At 40.4% G+C, this 18,653-nt stretch overlaps 1 protein-coding gene across 2 annotated transcripts in view; it reads left to right on the top strand.

Annotated features, from left to right (window-relative positions):
- The first annotated feature begins 14,719 nt into the window (after positions 1-14,719).
- Positions 14,720-18,653, top strand: part of iqsec1b (IQ motif and Sec7 domain ArfGEF 1b) — a 539,720-nt gene continuing 535,786 nt past the window's right edge. For both annotated transcript variants that reach the window (XM_072280360.1, XM_072280363.1), the window contains exon 1: positions 14,720-15,128. In XM_072280360.1, coding sequence (XP_072136461.1) covers positions 14,860-15,128 — 269 coding nt within the window. In that variant the 5' untranslated portion in view covers positions 14,720-14,859. The remainder of the gene's footprint in view (positions 15,129-18,653) is intronic.

Raw genomic sequence — 18,653 nt, 5'->3', positions numbered from 1 at the left:
ACTGTCACTCATACAAGCCCCAGGTGGAGACTCTCCGGGTCATTGAGACACACAAGGTTCCATAACACAACACGGTTGTGCTCCTCATTGAGGTCTAGCAGACAAGGTGAAGGAGAATCATAAGGGGCATCCACAGATACGTTAAGAGCAAGGGACAACATTGGTCCTCTGGAAGATCAGATTGGTCTATGTGTGGAGCTAAAACAGATGGGGGAGATCTTAAATTGATTTTTTTTTGCATCTGTATTTACTCAGGAGTCAGACACAGAGTCTATAGATGCGAGGCAAAGCCACAGCGAAGTCATGGACCCTATACAGATTACAGAGGAGGAGGTGTTTACTGTCTTGAGGCAAATTAGGGTGGACAAATCCCCAGGGGCTGACAAGATGTTCCCTCAGACCCTGTGGTAGGCCAAGTGCAGAAATTGCAGAGGCCTTAGCAGAGATATTTAAATCATCCATGGTGACTGGTGATATACCGGAAGATTGAAGGATAGTTAATGTTGCTCCGTTGTTTTAAAAAAAGCCCTAAAAATAAACCAGGAAATTACAGACCGGTGAGCCTGACATCAGTAGTGGGAAAGTTATTGGAAAGTATTCTAAGGGACCAGATATATGGATATTTGTATAGCATGGCTTTGTGCGTTTGCAAAAGCACATGATGAACGTCAAGCTCTATGACGACCTACCAATGCTCACCACTAAAATCGAGGCGAGAAGACTGCAACTAGCGGGGCACTGTCTACACCACCCCGAGCTACCTGCCAGCCTAGTCATCATATGGGAGCCCATGCATGGGAGGATGAACCCTGGGCGCCCTCGCAAGACTATGGTCAATACGCTCCTAGAAGACAGCGGCGCAGCTAATGTAGATGAACTGAACACACTGATGAGGGAGAGGGAGAAGTGGAGAGTCTGTCATCCTGCCCAACGCCGGCCGCCTAGGCCTGAGTCAACGTAGTGGCAGTAGTAGCTTTATGCGTGGTAGGTCATGTCTAACCAATCTTAAAGAGTTTTCAAGGAAGTTACCAGGAAAGTTGAAGGTAAGGCAGTAGGTGTTGTCTACATGAAGGCATTTGACAAGGTCCCACATGGGAGGTTGGTTATGAAGGCTCAGTCGCTCGGCATTCAAGACGAGGTAATAAATTGGATTAGACATTGGCTTTCTGGGAGAAGCCAGAGATTGGCAATAAATCGTTGCCTGTTTCACTGGCGGCCTGTGACTAATGGAGTGCTGCGGGGTTCAGTGCTAGATCCGTTGTTGTTTGTCATCTATGTCAACAAATTGGATGGTAATTTCGTTAAATGGATCAGCAGATTTGCAGGTGACACCAAGACTGGGAGTGTAGTGGACAGCAAGGAAGACTATCAGAACTTGCAGTGAGATCTGGACTAGCTGTAAACATCAGCTAGAAAAAGGCAGATGGAATTTAATGCAGGCAAGTGTGAGGTGATGCACTTTGGGAGGACTAACCAGGTTAGGTCTTACACAGTGGGTGGTAGAGCACTGAGGAGTGCAGTAAAACAAAGAGATCTGGAAATACAGGTCCACAATTCATTGAATGTGGTTTCACAGGTAGACAGGTTTATAAAGAAAGATATTGGCACAGTTGCCCTCATAGATAAAAGTACTTTATACTTTATTGTCGACAAACAATTGATACTAGAACATACGATCATCATAGCAATATTTGATTCTATCAAATAGGAGTATAGGAGATGGAATGTTATGTTGAGGTTAAATAAGATGCTGGTGAAGCCTAATTTGGAGTATTGTGTGCAGTTTTGGTCACCTACCTACAGGAAACATGTAAATAAATTTGAAAGAGTACAGAGAATATTTACAAGGATGTTGCCAGGACTGGAGGACCTGAGTTATAAGGAAAGATTGAATAGGTGGAACATTCCCCAGAACATTGAAGATTGAGGGGAGATTTAACAGAACTATACAAAACTACGAGGGGTACAGGAAGGGTAAATGCAAGCAGGCTTTTTCCACTGAGCTTGGGTGAGTGAGACAACAACTAGAGGTCATGGGTTAAGTGTGAAAGGTGAAATGTTTAAGGAGAACATGAGAGGAAACTTCCTAACTCCGAGGCTGGCGAGAGCATGGCACGTGTTGCTGGCACAAGTAGTGATGTAATTTTGACTTCAGATTTTAAGAGATGTTTGGATGGAAGAGGTATGGAGGGCAATGGTCCAGGTGCGGGTCAACGGGACTAAGTAGTTGAAATGGTCAGACCAGGCTAGGTTGGCTAAGGGACTGTTTTTGTGCTGTAGTTTTCTATGATTCTAAATATACTCGGTGATATGGAGAGAAGACATACGTTATAGAGTTAAGTCACAGATCATAACATCATAACATCATTACTGATAAATGAAACATCATGTGTCTGTCCTTATTTGTCCTCTTCCATAGTCCATTGCCTTCCGGTGCCATTTCAGAAGGTATCTGGTGTGTTTTGGGCAACACACTTGCTCAGAGATGGGAAGGGCTTTAGATTACATTTTTTTAAAGGACAAGTTTCTTTTCTTAGTGACAGTCCAGTAGTTTCATGGTCTACATTTATTCCATAAATATTTAATGAACTGAATTTATTTCTTCAGCTGCCAAGTGGAATTGCACGCACACTTCCAGATCATTAGTTCGAACCTTTAGAAGCCAACCACCATGCTGGCATACCCAAATGTTTTTACATTCCTTGAAAGTTTGGGAAGAAGGTCATCATGTCCTGGGGATTTATCTTTAATTTCCCAATACTGATATTTTGAAAATGCTAATTATTTCTGCTCCTCACTGTGGCGTCAAAATGTCCTATTGCACATGACACAATGAAGTTGCGCTACTTTTAAGAGCTATTGCTGAATCCGAACAGGCAGTAATTTAAAATAATTTCCCACAACCCACAATTACAAATATTTGGAAGAATCATAGGTAGTGCAGTGTGCATTCATAGCTGCCTGCTTTTATGCTAAAATTTAAAAGCGAACCTAATAAATCATTCATTTACCATTACTCCTTCTGAAATGTTTATGAAATAGTAATCTATGAATCAAATTTTATTTTCTAGATCCAAAGCAACACACACAAAATGCTGGAGGAAAAGTACGTTTTTTTCCATAGAAGCTCCCCGGGCTGCTGGGTTCCTCCTGAATTTTTTGTGTGTTGCTTTGATTTCGAACATCAGCAGATCTTCTCTTGTTTGTTTCTAGATCCAGATGCGACTTGAATAAATATACTGCAAAATAACAGAAACGGGGGCATTCCATGACGGATAGGTCCAAAGGGCGACTGTTAAAAATGGTTTACAGCAGCGCTAAAATTATTTGCCATTTTTATCTAGTGTTGGCTCTGCGAGCAGACCCCCGCTTAATTAACTTGTTCGAAAAATTATTTACTTTTTAAGTATTCGTTTCATGCTGGTGTGCTAAGAAACCCTGACACGTGTAATTATTAATTAACTAAGATTTGTAGCTAGGGAGAACACAGGACAAATGGCAAGCTTATTGGATACTTTGCGCGGGATACTAAGTAATATGCGTTTGTTTTGAGTGCACATCGAAATCTGGTATCTGTCCGTGTTTCCGTTTGAGCTCACAACACTTCTTGCTTCCGTGTATTGTTTTGGCAATTATAGCCTATGAAAATTACATCCGCTTTACAAGGAAACCTCCTTGAGTACTGAGGAAAAATCCACAGCAGGGAGCGATAGACCAGCAGAAGGGGCATGTGAAGTGTGTCATTCCAACGCATCGGACGTTGCGAGGAAGGATATGTGATATCCCAACAGAATGTGATCTGTCTACGTACGCTCTCGCACCTCAGAATAAGCTCTTCCTTTAATTAGGCGATTAGTACAAGAAAATCACATCATACTTCAAAAGAAATTAAACTACACGGTTAATTTCAACAATTTGGTTGGTCTCATCAATTTTCTACACTTCCGCCAAACAGAACTGACTTCTTAACTTATATATTTTTAAAAAATACATATAAATTGATTATGCTGAAAGAATGACTATTTTCAAGAATGACGGCGTAGATTTACTAATCGTATTAGAGTCGCTGTTTTTAATACAGCTCACCACTGTGGAAGCTGTAGTTCAATCGCGGTGAGTTGTATTATGAATACAATCGCTCTGGAAGCTTTGCACAGAGCAGTGGCAGTATCTGTAGAAGTTGGAACTAAGCAAAATGTACTTTGTTGTTCCTAGTATCCGTCGCGAACTGTTCTTTGAATGACACTGTATCGCAATGTAGTCGAGGGTTGATTCTGTTTTACATTCCAGCCATAAATATTTGTCGAGGTGCCAGAGCTTGAAAAAACATTTCCTTTACTCCACAATTTATCAGGGCGGAGATAGCAACGCAACATGGAATTTTTTAGAAAAGCTTTTTTTTCCCCAGAACACAAAAAGATGAAACGCCCTAACTTTCTCCCTAGTGGATAATTCCAGCGTCATCATTACATCTTTGCCTCTTTTAAAGTCAGCATAATATTCATACATCAGGTATAATTCATATCTCGGTTAAATTGGTTTTTTTCACATGATATATATTCCATCATGATTTCCAAAACAACATTGCAAAGTGAAAAGAAAATTACAATATAATTTTCAGTGTCATATGTGTTACACCAATGTGGTTAAATTTTGTTTTCAACAGAGCTGTGAATGGAAGGCAGGCAGCAACCACTTAATGTTGCTTGTCACAGAACCTTGTGATACCCGCCTGGCATGCGTTATCTTCACTGGTGATTACTTGCTGGAAACACCTGGTATTGAAGCAATCAACCAAGATCACTGGGGTCCTGAGATAAGTGTGCTGGAGTATGAAACAGACTGAACCACCACACAGATGGAGTCAAGTTAGGAAAAGGGGAAGTACAATGAGATCTGGGTGTTCTTGTACATCAGTCACTGAAAGCAAGCATGCAAGTACAGCAGGCAGTGAAGGAAGCTAATGGCATGCTGGCCTTTATAACAAGGGGAATTGAGTATAAAAGCAAAGAGGTCCTTCTGCAGCTGTACAGGGCCTTGGTGAGACCATACCTGGAGTACTGTGTGCAGTTTTGGTCTCCAAATTTGAGGAAGGACATTCTTGCTATTGAGGGAGTGCAGCGTAGGTTCACAAGGTTAATTCCTGGGATGGTGGGACTGTCATATGTTGAAAGATTGGAGCGACTGGGCTTGTATACTCTGGAATTAAGAAGGCTGAGAGGGGATCTTATTGAAACATATAAGATTATTAAGGGATTGGACACGCTGGAGGCAGGAAGCATGTTCCCGCTGATGGGTGAGTCCAGAACCAGAGGCCACAGTTTAAGGATAAGGGGTAGGCCATTTAGAGCAGAGTTGAGGAAAAACTTTTTCACCCAGAGAGTGGTGGATGTATGGAATGCTCTGCCCCAGAAGGCTGTGGAGGCCAAGTCCCTGGATGCTTTCAAGAAAGAGATGGATAGAGCTATTAAAGATAGCGGAATCAAAGGTTATGGGGATAAGGCAGGAACTGGATACTGATTGTGGATGATCAGCCATGGTCACAGTGAATGGCGGTGCTGGCTCGAAGGGCCGAATGGCCCATTCCTGCAGCTATTGTCTATTGTCAGATTGTAAACTGGTGACAGAATTCAACAGTTGACTCTGTGAGAAGCAACTAGGCTGCAAGAACATTATTGTCGAGTTTAGAATAGGTTCAAATATCCCAAGTTCAAAGTAAGTTTATTATCAAAATTCATATATGTCACCATATACAGCCCGGAGATTCATTTTCTTGTGGATGTACTCAATAAATCCTTAGAATAATAACCATAACAGAATCAATGAAAGACCACACCAACTTGGGCGTTCAATCAGTGTGTGAAAGACAACAAACTGTGCAAATACATGAATAAAGAAATAATGATAATAAATAAATAAGCAATAAATACTGAGAACATGAGATGAAGTGTCCTTGAAAGTGATTCCATAGGTTATGGGAACATTTCAGTGATGGGGCAAGTGAAGTTGAATGACGTTATCCCTTTTTGTTCAAGAACCTGTTGGTAGTAGCTGTTCCTGAAGCTGGTGGTGCATGTCCCAAAGCTTCTAATGGCAGCAGCAAGAGAGCACGTCCCGGGTGATGGTTGTCCCTGATGATGGATGCTGACTTCCTGCAACAGCTTTTCGTGTAGATATGCCCAATAGTGGGGAAGGCTTTACCCACGATGGACTGGGCTGTATCTATTATTTTTGGTAGGGTTTTCCATTCAAGGGCCTTGATGTTTCAATACCAAGCTGTGAGACAGCCAGTCAATCTACTCTCCACTACACATCTATAGAAGTTTGTCAAAGTTTTAGATGTTATGCTGAATCTTCACAAACTACTAAGGAAGTAGAGGCGCTGCCATGCTTTCTTCATAATTGCACTTACGTGCTGAGCCTAGGACAGGCCTCTGAAATAGTAACACTGAGAAATTTAAAGTTGATGATCCTCTCCACTTCTGATCCTCTGATGAAGACAGGCTCATGGATCTCTTGTTTTCTTCTGAAGTCAATATTCAGCTTCCTGGTCTTGCTGACATTGAGTGAGAATTTGTCACTATGGTACCACTCAGCTAAATTTTAAATCTTCTTCATATATGCTGATTTGTCACCACCTTTATCTTGGTCTTTGACAGTGGTGTCATCAGCAAACTTGAAAATGGCATTGGAGCTGTGCTTAGACACACAGTCATAGGTGTAAAGCAAGTAGAGCAGGGAGCTTAGTACATAGCCTTGTGATGCACATGTGCTGATTGAGATCATGGAGGAGATGTTGTTGCCAGTCTGAACTGCCTAGGGTCTGCAAGGGAGGAAATCGAGGATCCAATTGCAAAAGGGGGAATTGAGGCCAGGGTCTTGGAACTTATTGATTAGTTTTGAGAGGATGGTGGTATTCAATGCTGAGCTGTAGTAAATGGTATTGAATCCTGATATATGCATCTTTGTTGTAAGTTTTCTGCTGCCTCCTAAATCAGTCCTGTGGGGTACTTATCTTTGTTGTTGTTTTAGAATTATGAGGAAAGGATAGCCTATTTTAGAACTGTAGACTTGAGTTGCATTGTTATCTCATGTTTTATCTCTCACAGTGAACCAGCATCGATAGAGAGTTATCAGCTTGCTTCTACACATTGTATCATTTCCTAATGCATGCATTACCAAATGACAATAAAAGAGGACTGCGTGTCTTCATAACCATACATACAGAAATTCCCAACCACAATTGTGAGAGACAGATTACAGAATACTGTACCTGTAAAGTTTAATCCATTGTGCACGACTGTCAACATGGTCTGATTATTCTTACTATTTTCCAGGTTGGGAGTCGGTCAAAGAGGAACTGTGTCAGAATTTAGTACTTTGTGATTGATTAAAAGGCAGCACTGGGGAGGACTTTGTTCTCTTTTTCTACAGGAGAAGCATTTTTGGACATGTAAGGCAGGGTGATATAGAAACAAAGGACAATAAAAGAGGGCTCCAATGACATTTATGAACCTTCAACGAACAACCAGTATTTTAGTATAAAGATTGACAATGTTGGAAGCAATCAGCAGGTGATGGGTTGAAGAATAGAGTCAACGTTTCAGATGAAGGCTCTTCACCACGACTGGAAAAAGGAGGGGAAAAACATGTTCTAAATTATTACCCTTTCTAGCTCTGCAGATTAAAACTTACTTGTTTTCTCTCTTTTCCTGTTTTGATAAAGGACCCTAATCTTTAGAATGTTTCTCTCTTTGGAGATGGTGCTTTAGTTTTTTTTTTGTTTTTTTTTTCAGCATTTGCCGTTTTGGTCCAAGTGCTCTTAGTATGTTGCCCCCAGTGTTTTTCTCATAAATATATGTTCATAGTATGTAAGTGTTTGTCTCCTTCCTTAATTGCGACTGAACTGAGGAGGCAGTTAGGAGTTAACCACATTGGTGGGTCTGAAGTTCTAGGTATGCCAGAAAGGGTAGGAATGGCAATTTTTCTCCCCTGAAGCACATTAGCAAACCAGATGGGTTTTTAATAACAATCTAGCAGTTCCTTAGATACTGTTGCTAACACCAGTTTCCTTTTAAATTCGCAATATATGTAATCATGTCAATTTAAAATTCCCAACTGCAATGATAGGATTCAATCTCATCTCTGTATCAGTGATCCAGAACTCTGTGCAGTCCAGTTACTTAACAATAATTCATATCGCTTTAGAAAGAACATATTCACAAACAGTAGGTACAAACACTGTGCCACAGTACATTTATTTAAATGGCCCCATAATCTTTTTGTAAGTTTTGCCACTGTAAATTCTCCCTGCTGTAAATGAGTGGCAGGTGAATGATGGTGGAACTGTGTGCGAGTGAAAGAGAATGGAGGAATTGGACTAATGGGAGTGCTCCAGGGGCTAGCATAGACTTGATAGAATGAATGGCCTCTTTCTATGTTATAAGAAGAGATGAATAATGAACAAAATTAAATTTAGATACATGAATGGTGATCAAGGGGTAGTTTTCAGAAAGCAAGTTCTCTTTAATCTATGATGATTATGAAGTCCTCAGCTGGTCACTTCACCGTAGCTGATGAAAAGCTGTGGATACTCATGTGGAAATTTCTTTGATATGACCATAGTCAGCAACCTTGCTCAAACCTGTAGATTTTCAAACCATAGCTCTGCCAGGACAGTCTGGAAAGAGACCAAAGTTGCCAGTGTAGGAGAGGCCAAAATGGACTATTACTGACGTTTCTTTTCCCACTTCCAATGGACTCCTCATGCTCACTGTTGTGAAAAAGGACAAAGTACAAAAGATGAGTTTCTTTTAAAATCCTCTAATTATTTGCTTCCTTACTTAGCCCAAAGTGGTGGTGGCCAAGTGATATTTACAGAACTACAGAATGGTGACGCTATCCGAGAAGAAAGCAATCAAAACTGAAAACAGTCTCTATCACCCGTTCAACAATAGTGGTAAAATTTATTCAAAGAATGTGTGTAGCAAGCAGTTTTCTATCTATTGCTGAGCTCCAGTGGGCAAAAGACTTAGACTTCCCTGTCAGCGCTGCAAACTAAGTATATCATCAGAGAAAGATTTATTTTCTATTTATTTGTTCATTCATTCATTTTCACAAATTACTAAAGATATATTGTTGAAAGTATCCTGACTGGTTGCATCATGATCTGCAATGGCAATTGAATGCGCAGGAACAGAAGAAGCTGCAAAATGTGGTGGACTCTGCCCAATATTTCACAGAAGCTCCCCCCACCTGCCCCCACCATCAAAAGTATCTATATGAAGTACTGCCTCAAAAAAGCAGCAACTCTCATCTGGGCTACACCATCTTCACACAGTTACCATCAGGCAGGAGATACAGAAGCCTGAAGTCCCACATTACCAGGTAAGAGCAGCCACTTCCCTTTAACCCTTCAGTTCTTGAGGCAACCAGCAAAATCCTAATCATTATCTTTGTAATAGCAACACCATGACTACTCTACACTCCAAAGAGCCTTGATTTTTTTGTTTGGTTCCAATTGCATTCTTTTCTTGTACTATACTTGTATAATTTATGTTTTCCTTTTCATACTACATGCCTGTAATGCCACTGCAAGTAAGTTTTTCATTGCAACTGTGAAAAACATATTTGTGCATATGACAATAAACTGAAAGTAGTCTTTTTAAACTCCGGATTTACCTAATTACAGAATAAATTTGTTCATTTGCCATGGTGGAATTTGGACTCATGTCTCTAGATTATTGATAGAGCTCTGGCTGCTCTAGTTCAGCAAGTTAATCACTACTCTTAGGCATATCACCTCAGACGGACAGTTACGCACTCCTGCCATCTTTGAGAAGCCCTATATCAAGAAGTTGAAAGAAACAAAGGGTAAAGAATGCAATGGAAGCTGCTCATCTGCAAAAGATGTATATCATAATCTCAATTGATGTAGTCAGTCTGACTAAATGTACTCTTTTATGCATATAGTTGCTCATAGCAGTTCTCTGAAACTCTCTGCCCCAAAACAACAGCAGTATACATATTTTCCAAGATCAAGAGATTGAATAGTACTCCACTGATGCTCTGAATCAAACAAAAAGATGAACTGGTTAACTTTCAAGGACACTACAACTCATGTTCTTGATATTATTTATTTATGTATTCATTATTTTTTTTATTTGCAGAGTTTGTCTTCTTTTGGTTGTCGACAACCAGCTAACATTGCTTGTTTGTCAGCCTTTCTTTGTTTTACTGTGAATGCCTGTAAGAAAATGAATCTCCAGGGAGTATATTTACAGACTCTGATTATAAATTTACTTTGAACATTCAACTTCCGAATAAAAATTCAACTGCCCAAAATATTAATTTTTTTTGGATCTGGGCAAGGTCTGAAAGATCAACACTCATTATTAACCCTGTAGAGAATATTTAAGCAAAACTACGATGCTGGAAATCTAAAATAAAAACTGAAAATTCTGGAACTACTCAGCAGGTTCTTGATTTCCCGGCAGATGGTGATGAGGCACCATTTTCAGCTACAGCTGTCATTTTTCTGAAGATACTCACTGGTATTGTTGGGGCAACTGTTCCAGGATTTATACCTAATGATGAAGGAATATCAATACTGTCAAGTTTATCGATCACATGAAAATTGGGGATGTTTTCCATTGTGAGGATAGTTGTTCTCAGCTACAGAACAATGCTGATGGTTAGTGAGGATAGTTGTTCTCAGCTACAGAACAATGCTGATGGTTAGTGAGGATAGTTGTTCTCAGCTACAGAACAATGCTGATGGTTAGGTATGATCGTGTCAGGGCGCCGGGGCATGGATCCAATTGCAGACCCATACTGTGCACACAGTGATATTAATCGAGTAACAAATCCCGAGGTGCATACAAAGCCAGTGTCAAAGTTCAGGCAGAGATCAAAACATCCAGAGAAATCCAAAAACCAGAATCGGGAAACAGGCAGAGTCGATAGTCAGACAGACAGAGTTCAGATACCAATGCCGGAAAAGCTCAGGAAAATTCATTGGCACAATCTGGCAACAGGTGAAAACACAAGACTGAACTACACTGAACAATAAACAGAGGCAGGTGATAGGTGGAGCACAATGAGACACAGGTGAGAGGTGGAGGACTCAGGAGTGGGGTCAGGAGCACATGGCAACACAAAACCACAGACTGACGGCTAGGGGGAAACACACAAGAAGACTAAGTTCAACTGGAGGTACTGACAGATCGGCAGAAAAAAAGTCAGATGAAATTTAACTCTGACCAATGTGAGGCTATGCATTTTAGGAGGATAAAATAAGGCAAGGGGAAACACAACGAGTGGCACGAATATAGGAAGTACTGAAGAAGAGGGACTTTAATGCACATGTCCAAGGATCCCTGAAGGAGTAACATGGATGCAATAAAGTGGTTAAGGCCTTCAATGGCCAAGGCATAAAACATTAGAATAAGAAAGTGAAAGTACAGTTATATAGAACATTTGTTAGGCCATATACTATTGTGTGCGGTCTGGCCACCATACTCTAGAAAGGCTATGATTGCACTGGGATGGGATGGGACATTGGTTGGAATGGAGCATCTTTATCAATAAGGAGAGGCTGGAAACGCTGGGTGTATTTTCCTTTAAGTGGTGGTTAAGAGGTGACTGACTGAGGTACAAATGAATAAATACTGAGAAACCTTCCCTCACAGCAAAGGAGAAAAAGTGCTGAGGTTTGAAGCAAGTGATGGAAGATTTAGGTGAGTTTTGAGGTAGAATTTTTTTCCCCCACCCAGTGAGTAGTTGAAATCTGGAACACTCTGCCTGTAAGCCCATCTTCTCTTGTCCAACCCATTTAAAGTGCCTACTCCCATCACTCTACACCAGGACCATACCCCTACCATCCATGTACTTATCCAGACTTCTCTTAAGTGTTGAGATCGAGCTCGCCTGCACCATTTATACTGGCAGCCCTTGTACAAGGCATAGCTCCAACCTTTGGAGTGTTCTTATCTTATAATCTACACCTTTAGTGGGGCATTCACGTGCCAGGTCAAATGCTATTTTGATGATTACAAGATCGAATAAAGTTAAGAGTTTGTTTTCCCCTACCTCCATATACCTATCCAAACTTCTCTTAAACTTTGACGTTGAACTTACACACACCACTTGTGCTGGCAGTCTTCATGCAAGACCTAGCTCCAACCTTTGGAGTGTTCTTCTCTTATTATCTACACCTTGAGTGGGGCTTTCACATGCCAGGTCAAATACCATTTTGATGATTGCAAATTAAGTTTGAGGTTTGTTAATATTTTTATTCCAAATGTAATTTTTCTCTCAAGGAGAGAAAATGCACATTTACACCCAAGAGCAGCTTTCTTGTTTTTGAAACTATTAAGTATCACTTGAGGATTTGTTCTTTCTAAATATTTAAGGTAACACCAAGTAGTAAATATAGAGAGTGCTGGAATGGCCAAATGGATTATCATAACACTTTTTAAACATTGATTCATCACATTTGAAATTCATGTAATGTGAGGCAGTTTCCTCTCAGCGAATCAATCTTCTGAAATCTGTTTCGGTTCCAGATTTTCAGGCTACACTACGTATTTAGCAGGCATATACCTTGAGTATATATACACAGCATAAGAGATAAAAATAGAGAGTACTGGGGTTACTCAACTGATGTGACAACAGCTGTAGGGGAAATCTAAGCTAACATTTCCCGTCAATAGCTTTCACTCAGAAAAACAAAGTTGGCTCTGGAAAAAGAACGATGAATACTTCTAACTCTATCTGTTTTTATTTTAGATCTCTAGCATCCACAATATTTTGATTTTGAACTATTGTGAGCTAAGCAAAGCAAACAGATGGTAATGAAGTTCAGTGAATGAAGTCTAGATTTTGTTCTAAATATTTTATTTGTTTTTAAGAGTGCGTGAAAGAGAATAGGGAGTCTGGATGTTTGATGAGCACTGTTATACGTTATATTTTAACCTCCATCTACATGTGTAGTCTAAGATGGTCTAGTAACAATATTCAATAAGTGACAACATTTTAATAAATCAATCAGTTCCAGTTCAGGTACAATATATGCTATTCCAAGATCTCAAAATATGTACAATTTAATTACTTTTTCATGCAACATTTCTGGTTCACGAGTGCTATTGAATCACAAAAGCCAGGTCAAATCTGGAAATATCTTCATATTCCTTGTAATTAATTATGAGAAAAGAAAAAAAACATTTAATGTGCAAGTTTGATGAAAACTATTTACTAAAACATTACATAATACTTGTCAAGGTTTCATTTGTAGGTGATGTGGAAAAATTAACACTTGATCACAGAATTACAGCAAAGAGGTAATTTGCTTCCAGAGACAGCATTGGCTTTTCAACCAAACAGTAATGTCCAGTAGCATTATGCTGTTCCCCCCACTATTCTTTAAAATATGCCTGTTTCAATACTTCTCCAATTCCACTTTAATATTTTAGTCTCAGCCATTAACAGTCCCTACGGTAAAGCGCTGTCTGTACTTTGTGCAAGTTCCTACTGAGGACTCTAAGCCTAACCATATCCTGACATAAAGGTTTTCATCAAGGTAATGGTGACATACTCACAAGAATTGAAGTATTAACCCCTACTCCAGTACAAAATCCTGGCTAGAATCCTTTGCAGGAACACTATGGAGGTACAACACTTTATATGAGATATATATGCTCTTGGGGATAGAGAGTAGTAACTTAAAAGCAGCATTTCTAGCTCCTTCCCTTTCTAATTTGAGGCCATTAATAGTGACTTTGTCCCATTTATCGACAATTTATTGTTCAGTTCCTCTTTACCTGCATGCTGAAAGTATCATAAATTCAAGGCCATCATTAACCTTAGAACCCCTGTGGCCACAAGTTTCATTATTATTTCACTAGTCTCTTAGGACCAATTACACTGTTCCCTAAAAATTCGGTAATGACTAATATCTACAACCACCAGTAATCTGTTGGTTGGTGTAATCCTTTTTCAGAGAGGTCCCACTCTCAACTCTGAATAAGAGAGCCAGTCTCAGTAGAGAGCAGCAGGGCCTTGGCTCCAACTTCTGCCAGCTATTGTGGGATCTTTGCACTACACGCGAAGCCTTCCGAATACTTTGAAAATACACGATAAACTGAAGCCGCTTTGCTCTCCGTTGGATACACAAGATCCCCATTTTGTTTAACTAGATTGTTTGGTCCACTACCCAATATTAATCCCACCAACCAAAAAGGTGATCACATCATAGTGTTGCTTATGGGATCTTTCTGTGCCCAGAATGTAAGTGTCGTGTCGCTTTCCCTTAAAATTGTTGAACAATTAAATGGTCTGCATTTCAAAGTTTGCAATGACAGTATTTTAAAAGCTCTTGCTGAAATCCTGTCGCCGTATTTTTTTTCACCATCTCAGAGTAATTGTTCTGACGAAACATTTACATTCTTCACTCTGATGATTCGGTGGGACCCACAGAGTCACAATTCGAAGTTACAGCTTTATTCCGTCCTTTAAACGTTTTCTGTGCGTTAATTTCTCATGTTTGCCTAGAGAGACGTGCAAAGCACACGGCGCGGGATCAGAAATTATAGTGGAAATTGCCTCTTTAAGTCGAATTCCCTCAATTAAGTACAGCTAGCTGGTGAAATCACGTCGAGCCTGTACGTGTGATGAACATTGAGCTCAGCTGGACGGCATGCGGCGGTGGCCAAACCTCCAGCCACACGTTCACTCATTCACTCAGTGCAATACAAACAATGGCGGAAAGCAGCTAGGAAAAGGCGTTTTGTGTTTACCTCAGTGTTACGGAAAAGCTGTGATTCGTTTTCCCGCGGGCAAACGAACTTATGCACAACCTATATGTTCGCCATGGAAGGCGCAGCGGAGAATCCGAATCGAGCTGTGGAATATCTAAAAGAGCTAAATAAAATAATCGAGACTCAGCAAGAGTTGCTGGAGAACCAGAAGATGCGCATCGAGGAGCTGGAGCAGCAAGTGGCCGAGCTCTGGAAGGAAAATGCTTCTCTCAAAGAGGAACACCAGCGGCATCTGGCCACTTGCCGTTTGCAGAGCGCCAATTATACGCCTCTAGCTTCAATTAAAGAGGACCTAAAACAAGAAGATCTAAAGTAAGATCTGATGATACTCACTGCTGGTTTATATATCCTATGTAATTCCGTTTGCGAAGTGTTGCCCGTTATTCTAGGCGGTGATTGAATTTTGCCTCAATGTTATAAGTTTAAATTTGAAGTGCAGATACTCTATAAGTGTAGCAAGGGTTATTATCGACATTGTAAGGTCTGGGCTTTCTTTAATATTCATTAGAATACTTGACATGAGGCAACTTGGCGTTTTAATGCCAAAGCGGATATAAAGTGAAAGCGGACTGAGTAAAATGTACTGATCTAAGTTACATGGGTGCGGATTTAGATGCTCTTTGGAAAATCGTCTCAGTCAAAACCTAAGCTTTTCCTCTTGGGGATCTTTATAGTGGGGCAATTTTAATGAATTATAATTTTCTTTACACACAGTGATCATATGACTCTGCCTATTGCTCTTGAGTTTTGTCATTTTTTGGAAACGACTGCAGAAAGTGAAGCGTCTGCATTTTATTACAGGGCTCCAGCTGTTATTTATTTGGTAGCCGGTTATGAATACAGATCTAGAGAGTTTTAAAGAAGAAACCCTTTAAAAAATATAATCTCATATACTTTTGAAGAGTAATTATTTTGGATAGTGGGCAGTTTGTGTTATTAGCATTATTTAAATTAATCTCAAAATGTAATTCAATTTCGTATTAAAATTAAGTAGGAATCGTTATTCTAGTTCTTAAAAGGATTTAGAATCATCTGCTGCTCTTAGCTGTCCAAGTGGTCGACGTAACATGGGACTAAATAGAAGATAACTTAAGTATTCAGAAACGCAAATATCGTTGTTTTGTATTCTGTGTTTATACACAAATACGGTGGACATTTGTAATTTAAATATGAGTCGAAATAACTCCAGTGGGTACAGTTTCTGTCAAAAAAATTCCGTCTCCAGTTAATGGGTATGATTTCAAATTAATGAACGATCTTTTAAGTGCGAAGAGGACTTTATTCTAGCTTGCTGCATGTTTTTCAGAAGGAAAGTAAAAGACTACATCGGTGAAACTGGTATAACATTCGTTACCATCTGTGGCATCTTGATATTTAGGACAGTGTTTTGATAAGTCGATTTAGTTAATCTGTAATCCGTGATATTTTTAGTATCTAAACTCGTGGAATAGTGGCCTTGACTTTCCGATACTTTTAAAGCCTTCCCGTGTTAAGGATATCCTTAATATATTTACTTACACTTCTCGGATTTATGTATTTCAACAATTCAACTCATTCTTCATTGATGTATTCCTGTGCTTGGATGAATGAAATAACTAGGCGTATCTGTGCTCAAGATCGAGAACGGGAGAACTTAGATTCAGCCACTGCTAGTTCCAACAAATCTCGACTGTCATGTTTAGTGTCAAAATAACTCAGACAGGAAGTATTATTCTTGTTTGATAGATCGTGCATTGCAACGTGCAGTTTTTTTTTAGAGACCCTCTTACTTTTAAAACGTTTTGATATTAGAAAGATCGTCGGGTTCACTTGGAAAATTGTAACTGCGGCACCGTTATCTGTCTACTGATTCTCGAGAACTGAAATGAAAAGTGCCGACATGTGTACCTGTACACCCGTAAATGTAAAGAGAAACATTAATTCATTCGTACAGTGAACGAGATCCATACTTGACAGCGGGTAAAATGCCATTCAGCTGTAATGCGTACGGTTGAAGCGAGCTTTGTTAAATTCCAATATGAAAGAGCATCGAGCGAGTACATACTCAAAAGTAGTTTTGATTAGAATTTCACAATAGATCCTAATGGGGCGTTCAACGTAAATGAAAATACTAGAGTTCGGTGTTTAAGGCTGGTTTTATTCCCTGACCAGGGAATGCTGCATGTCTCGGAACGGTGAAGGCTGATTGCACGATACTTGCTGTGGTTTTGCAACGCAACTTTTCAGTGATTATATATTTCGAAAAAAATTGGGTTGGCTGTTTAATCGCAGGCGAGGTTAACGATGTTTGCACTGCTGTTTCATGTCACTGATACATGTCACCTTGATCCGATCTTGCTGGGTCCCAGTTCAGCTGGCCGGGAGCTCCTAACGGATGTCCCGCAGGAGCCGGGCTGCGGCGCGCATGCGCAGTGACACCGAGCCCCGCGGAAAGGGGGCGCCATATTTCCAACCGTCTTTGAACGGGAAGCCGGCGTTGACAGACCTACTTTAACTGCTTTGCTTTGCAAGTTTCACCAGTGCGTATTTGGATAACCAAAGCAAGCTATAGTGGTGGGTTATTCCCCAATTAACATTTTGAAGGAAAGAAATGCACTTTAAGTTAGACGAAAGGACATTCATGTGAAGTGGTTTCTCTCTCCACAGATGCTGCTTGGTCCGTGGAGTATTTCCAATCTCTTTCCTAAATTTCTGATTTGGGTTATGCCAATAACTGTAATGCTGCAGATCTGAAATTAAAATAACGGTGTAGATACAAACGAGAAAATCTGCAGATGCTGGAAATTCGAGCAACACACATAAAATGCTGGAGGAACTCAGCAGGCCAGGCAGCACCTATGGAAACGAGTTCAGTCGACATTTTGGGCCGAAACCCTTTGGCAGGACTGTTATAGGTAGATAGACACTTTATTGATCCCAAGGAAATTACAGTGTCACAGTAGCAGCACAAGTGCACAGATATAAATATTAGAAGAGAAGTAGAAAGAATAAAAAAAATGTTACCACAAGCAGTCTAGTAGTGTGCAGTTTTGGGCTCCTTATTTTAGAAAGGATATACTGACATTGCAGAGGGTTCAGAGAAGATTCACGAGAATGATTCCAGGAATGAAAGGGTTACTGTTTGAGGAACGTCTGACAGCTCTTGGGCTGTATTCCCTGTAGTTCAGGAGAATGAGGGAGGATCTCATAGAAACATTCGGAATGTTAAGAGGCCTGAACAGATTAGATCTGGCAAAGTTATTTCCCATGGTAGGGGAGTCTAGAAGAAGAGGGCACGACTTCAGGATTGAAGGACATCCATTTAGAACAGAGATGCGGAGAAATTACTTTAGTCAGAGGGTGGTAAATCTGTGCAATTTGTTGCCACGGGTGGCAGTGGAGGCCAGCTCATTGGGTGTATTTAAGGCGGAGATAGATAGTTTCTTGATTAGCCATGGCATCAAAGTATATGGGGGGAAGGCAGGGAAGTTGGGGTGACTGGAAGAATTGGATCAGGCATGACTGAATGGCGGAGCAGACTTGATGGACCGAATGGCCTACTTCTGCTCCTATATTTTATGGTCTAACACTTGCCCATGATATGTTGACTGATTATAGAGCCTAATGACCAAGGATAAGAATGGATGACCTCATAGCGCTCTGTCATCCAGGTGCACCTCAGGTACTTGTAGGTCCTCACCGCATCCACCTACTCACCATCAGTTGTAACAGGAAGCATTACAGGCTTAGTCTTCCTAAAGTTCATCACTATCTTTGTTTTACAAATGGTCAGCTGCAGATGTTTCAGGTTGCACCATTCGAGAAAGTCCTCCACCAGGGCCCTGTATTCATCCTCCC

This window comes from Mobula birostris, chromosome 16, assembly GCF_030028105.1.
Source record: "Mobula birostris isolate sMobBir1 chromosome 16, sMobBir1.hap1, whole genome shotgun sequence".
In the NCBI taxonomy this organism is placed as follows: Eukaryota; Metazoa; Chordata; class Chondrichthyes; order Myliobatiformes; family Myliobatidae; genus Mobula; species Mobula birostris.
This window is presented reverse-complemented; position numbering and strand designations above follow the sequence as displayed.